Below are 6,223 nucleotides of genomic sequence, written 5' to 3'. Positions count from 1 at the left end.
AAAAAAAAAAAAACACATCTTAGTAAAACCAATACCTTCTCAGCTTCGCATCGAAGCTAAAATGTTGCATTTTATTTTTAGGTATCATTAATCAAATAACAAAATGCCAATTTGTTACATTACTATTTGTTTTAAAAGATGTTTTAGGAGTTATAAACATATTAAGTACAACACTACAATCTAAAATAGCTACATTAGGGAAGGCAGAAATTGTTATAAATAGTGTAATTAAATCATTTAAAAATATGAGAACTGATAAGACATTTTCACTTTTATGGCTGAAAATTGTACAATTTGTCGCGTATCCAGTATACGATTAGGCGTGTACAAAATACACCGATAAATAAATATTAATATATATATATATATATATAGTTCGCTTTAGCGGGCACTAAATAAGTAACACCAACACTTATGTCGTAGCACAATTGCAGGCTGACAATATCCGCACTAGTTATTTTGACTGACGAAGTTCGTAAGGCCACAGTAACAGACGTCGAGAACAAACGTTACAGAGACGAGCCAAAAGCTGAAGAAAAAGAAAAACACAGAACAGACGAGGCAACCAGTTAAGGTCTACGTCTGAAAGGCAAACAGGAAAACACACCAGATGAGGTGTACGTCGAAAACGGAACAGAACGCAATATCAGTAATCCATATTCGGTGGCGGCCTTATCTCAGTGTCAAGGGCGGGGAGACATCCGATTGTCATATTAATAACTGGACGGCTGATATCGAGAGAGACACGGGCGAGCACCAGCCTAGAGCAAAAGGCGGTGCTGTGTCAAATTTTTTGAAATAAATGAAATATCATTTAATGTCTCTCATCTTGGTGAGTTTGATTCTTTGTTATAGTTACTATAAATATTTAAAGCAAAATTTAAAAAAAAAATTTTTTTAAAGTATCAAAACGAAAGAGAAGCAAACCAAATAATTTGAAAAATTTCCATTTGGAAATGGCTACTGTAGCTAACTATGAAGAACAAAAAAAAATCAGTTGAAGCCTATTGGAGACAATCAATTTATTTCCCAATTATTGATAATATTATTAAAAATTTAGAGTTCAGGTTTTCAAATGAAAATCTTAAGATGGCTAAAGCTATTGATAATTTTATAAATATGGATTATGAAAATAGTCAAAATTTTATTCTGCATTATAAGGTGCATATTAAATAAGTTATTAAGTACCAAGAGTAATAAAATCATGACATTTTAGAAAGTTAAAAAATATTCTATGATTTTAGGACATAATAAATTCAAACACCAAATGCTTAAAATGAGAAACACTAGTAACAAAGAACTGCTTACAAAACAGTAAAGATGAAATTAAAGAAATTCTAAATAAAGAAATATCCAAATACATGAGGAGGTTGAATAACTGGTTACAAAGCAGCATGTTACAAATTTAAATTTTTTGAATATCGAAACAGATCTTGCTAATTGCATTGTTTCCGGAAAAATTGTAACCACATTTGCAAATGTTGACCGAAAATTATGTTTAACACTTCAAAATTTCTCTCTTGATATAAAAAATAAAATAAAATAAAAAATGTGATATAATCAAATACTATAGAAAAAAATAAAATGTGTTATATTAATTTTTCCAAAATGATATTACAAATATAATAATAGTATTTAAATATTTAAATAATAATTTAAATATTGGGATTATGTTAAGTTGGCGGTGTGTGGCATGTGGTGGCGGAGCTCCCCACAATTTTGTAAGCGATTATTGAATAATATTGAATAAATATTGAAGAATTTTCGAAAGTGATCATTATTTCCTATTCTGAGGGCTGGGTTTTTTTTATACCTATATATTAACTCAAAAATTTGAAACTTAAAATGTTTATATCTAATAAACAAATTAAGTTTCATTAAAAATTCAAATGCCATTTACTATTGAATTAAAAACTCAAACATTTTATTAAATTAAAAATATGTGTTACCGTTTAAAAAAACNTACTAAATTCAAAATATGTGTTATCATTAAAAAAAACAAAATGATATCAAACAAAAGGGAAATATCTAAGGTTTTAGTGGAAAAAAAAATTATGTTGATTTGTTTATTTTTCAAAAAGTTATGAAAGTTTTAAGAAAAAAAAGTGAAAAAAATGACAAAATTTATCGATTTTTAATTTTGTAATTTTTTTCGATATTTCCCCCATTTTCGGGGAACGAGGAAATTTTTTTCAATTTTTAAGGGTAATGTCTCCAACTAGATACGATTTGTGATCTTTTGACGTATTTTTGAAAGAAATCGGTCCAGTGAGAGCTGAGAAAAAGTGGCAACAGACATAAAAAAAAAAAAACACATCATGGTAAAATTAATACCTTCTCAGCTTCGCATCGCAGCTAATACACAAGGGATTACAAATACAGGTAGCTAATTGGTTTTTTATGATATTGCTATCACAGTCACGGATTGTTTATTATCAATTATGACTATCAATAGATATACTTTTTGTATTGTCAGTTAGTGTATTTATAAACTCACAACAATGTACATTACTATCATTATAACAATGCTGTGTACCTGCTAATATCGAGGTCATAAAAAGCCAATTAGCTACCTGTATTTGTAATCCCTTGTGTATTATACCTATACATTAACTCAAAAATTTGAAACTTTAAATGTTTATATCTAATAAACAAATTAAGTTTCATTAAAAATTCAAATGCCATTTACTATTGAATTTAAAACTCAATCATTTTATTAAATTCAAAATATGTGTTACCATTTAAAAAAACAAAGTTGACACCCTTACCAGGCATAAGGGATGAACTTATAAAGTATTACATAGTTAATAATTCAAGAATAATGTGTAACTAAAGATAGTAATAAAAAAAAATNATAGTTAATAATTCAAGAATAATCTGTAACTAAAGATAATAATAAAAAGTAATAAATCTAACATTCATTATTAAAATTTTGAATTAAATTGAGTACAACACTACAAGTTCCATCTAAGAATGTTTACGTAATGAAACAATTTGATTTATCATTTATTGTAAAATATTAGCCTTATAAAAATTTAAACAATTTTATGACGACTTATTTTTCGTTTGGTTTTTTAGTTAAACCTAATAAACGAGCTAGTGCATGCAACGTTAAAACATCTACAACTTGCATAGTTTCTAAGAAATATGTCATTTCTGTAATCCATTCTTTAGCTACTATTTTAGCTCCTCCATCAAGTAAATTCATAAACTTAAGAGCATTCAAAAAATTATTATTTTTCATCCAATATTTAGCTCTTTGTAATTTGTCGTAAGTATTCAGCTCATGAATATTAATTGGTACATTATCAATTTCATTCTGAGGAATTGATTTAGATTCTTGATAGACAAAAGTGCTTATTATATACGAAAATACTATATCAAATATATTTGGGTCATCCTTTTTAATGATGCCCATTTGATAAGCTTTTTTTTCTACTTTATAAAATCGATCCACAAGATTTTCTTTAGAACATACACCCCTATTTATTACTTGATTTGGTAAAGTTTCTAAAATTTGGTAAATTTTGGGAAATGCTTCAGTGATTTTTTTGAAAGTATTAATTTTATATTTTAAAAAATGCAGAGATTTGTTACAATATCTACGTGTATCATATGAATTTAATGTAATGTATAATGACTGACATGTACTCCATATTAAAAATAGTTTGAACAGTTCTTGTTCTTTTTTGGAATATTCTTTTAATACATCATTGATTCCACTAGCAACAGCATTTATGATAGCTATATCTTCATAATATTTTAGCCTGTTCCATTCAGCACGTTCAGAAAACTCTTTTTTTATGGCGATTTCTACTTCTTCCTCTGCTTTTACAATTCTATCATTAACATTAGTTGAATAAATATCTTTTTGCTCCTTCATTTTTTTTTCAAATTTTTTAGCGCAGTTAATGTTTGTTAAAACTTCTTTTTTCATCTTGTATTCATGACTTGTATTCATGGTGAAAATGACTACTGTATGCAAAAATATGCCACTTTGTGAAAAAATTCTTGATATATAATTTACATTTTTTAATACTATGTTGCTATAACTTTTTAAAAACTTTAAACATGCTTATTGAAACTAGGACATCATTAAATAAAAAATTTTATGTGAATTAAAAAAATTGTATCGTTAAGATCAATATAAAGTCAGAAAGTTTTATAATTACTATTTATTGTAAATTTATCAGAAAAGCTCAATATTTTTTTGCATTTTTACGGTAATAGATAACTTAAATAGAAGTAATAGTAATAATTTCCTAGTAAATTTTGTTGTTTGAAAAGATTCTACAATTGAAATAATGAGAACTTAATTAATTTTAATGATTTACTTTAACTACATGAACTAATCAAAACAAAGTTGTTAAAAAGATTTACTCAATTGAGCGTATTATAAAATTTGATTATAATTGTAAAAATCCATTGTTAATTCAGGAGAAATTAACTATCATTTTTTTTAGAAATGATTTATATAGCAACATGTTACCAAAATAATAATTTTAATACGAATAAGAAATTTCTTCTTACAAGGGGGGGCTAAAATTATGGGATCCTTGATTTTTATTGAAGTTATTGAATCTAAATGAGATAAAAATCAAACGAGTTAAAAATTTATACTAACTTAAAAAGAATTAAGAAAAAGTGCAAAAAATTCATTGCCATACGCGGGATGGAACCTCGTACCCCAAGCGTGTAAAACATAAGTTTTTCTAACTCGGCAACCGTACGTCGGTTACGTCAATTGAAAAAATTGGCATTTAAGCTAATTCAAATTTTAAAGTTATTTTTCTCGACTTAAAAGAAGCAAACAAATTTAAATAAAATTAACTTTCTATGCTATATTAATTTTAATTTATATAATATTTATCAAAATCTGTACTCCCCTTGTCAGGTATTTTAAAATAAAATAAAATACAAAACCCAGAATTTTAACACAAAAATAGCAAATTTTTGAATACGGTAGTCATTTTTACCATGAAGACAAATCCAGAGGTCAAATTTTTTTTTTTCAAATTAAAGTATATTACATAAGCTTTAATTTAAGATATATANTTAGTTTTTGTAAAAAAGTTGCTATTTTAAATCCTCCTCTGTGAGTAGAATAAGTGTTAGATTTTCAAAAAAAAAAATGATATCAAATGAATGAAAATTACCTAAGGTTTCAATATAAAAAAATATTATTTTGTTTTTGTTAATATTTCATTAAGTTATGATAGTTTTAAATACAAAAAAACATAGAACACTTTAGGACCTTATTTCTTTTGCAAATATTTTCACGTTTTTTATTTAATTTCGGTGGCAATTTACTCATAGACGATAAGGTGTCGGGACAAATTTTTTTTTTCATTGTATAGTACATGACATAACCTTTGATTTGATATATGTTTAAAGGACGCAGTATTTCCGGAATATTTTCTAAAGTTAAGTTGAAAAAGTTAATTTTTGTAAAAAAGTTACTATTTTCAAAAAAAGATATCAAATGAAAGAAAAATATTTAAGATTTCAAAAAAAAAATTTTTGTTGATTTTTGACAAAGTTTTGGAAGTTTTAAGAAAAAAAGTGAAAAAAAATGACAAAATTTACGGATTTTAAAATTTTTAATTTGTTTGAAGATTTCCCCCATTTGCGGGGAACGAGGAAAATTTTTTCAATTTTTAAGGATAATGACTTCAACTAGATACGATTTGTGATCTTTTGACATATGGTAAAATTAATACCTTCTAAGCTTCGTATTGAAGATAAAATATTTGAATATNCAGCTTCGTATTGAAGATAAAATATTTGAATATTAAAAAGAGATTTTGTCTGTCCCGCGTTTTAACAAATGAGTGCCATGATTCTCAATATTATCTATAGTATAAATCTTTTTCTTCTTCCCCGTCTTAATCCCAACTACTTGGGGTCGGCCATCCTAATCCTAAACTTTCACTTGAAACGATCCCCCACATCATCTACGCTCAGCTGTTCTCATATCGCATTCAATAGCATCCCTCCATCTCTTTTTTGGTCTTCCTCTACCTCTTTTTTCATTCAACATTCATTTCTATAACTGTTCTTACGGCTTCCGATTGTTCTCCCCTCATAACATGACCAAACTATGTAAGTCTATTTTCTCTCATCTTATCCACGATTGACGCTCCACCTATACTCCCTCTTATATGCTCGTTCCTTATTCTATCTTTTTTAGTCACTCCACTCATCCATCTAAGCATTCTCATCT

The 6,223-nt window shown here is 26.8% G+C and overlaps 1 protein-coding gene across 1 annotated transcript; it reads right to left on the bottom strand.

Annotated features, from left to right (window-relative positions):
* Positions 1-3,055: 3,055 nt before the first annotated feature.
* Positions 3,056-6,086, bottom strand: LOC126897921 (MICOS complex subunit Mic60-like). Its single transcript, XM_050671868.1, is given in 2 exon segments — positions 3,056-3,877; positions 6,030-6,086. Coding segments are annotated over 2 exon segments (879 nt in total).
* Between the last annotated feature and the right edge of the window lie 137 nt (positions 6,087-6,223).

Source organism: Daktulosphaira vitifoliae, unplaced genomic scaffold (genome assembly GCF_025091365.1).
Source record: "Daktulosphaira vitifoliae isolate Bord-2020 unplaced genomic scaffold, ASM2509136v1 Scaffold_2, whole genome shotgun sequence".
Taxonomy (NCBI): domain Eukaryota; kingdom Metazoa; phylum Arthropoda; class Insecta; order Hemiptera; family Phylloxeridae; genus Daktulosphaira; species Daktulosphaira vitifoliae.
The sequence above is the reverse complement of the archived record's forward strand: the minus strand, read 5'-3'. Positions and strand labels throughout refer to the sequence as shown.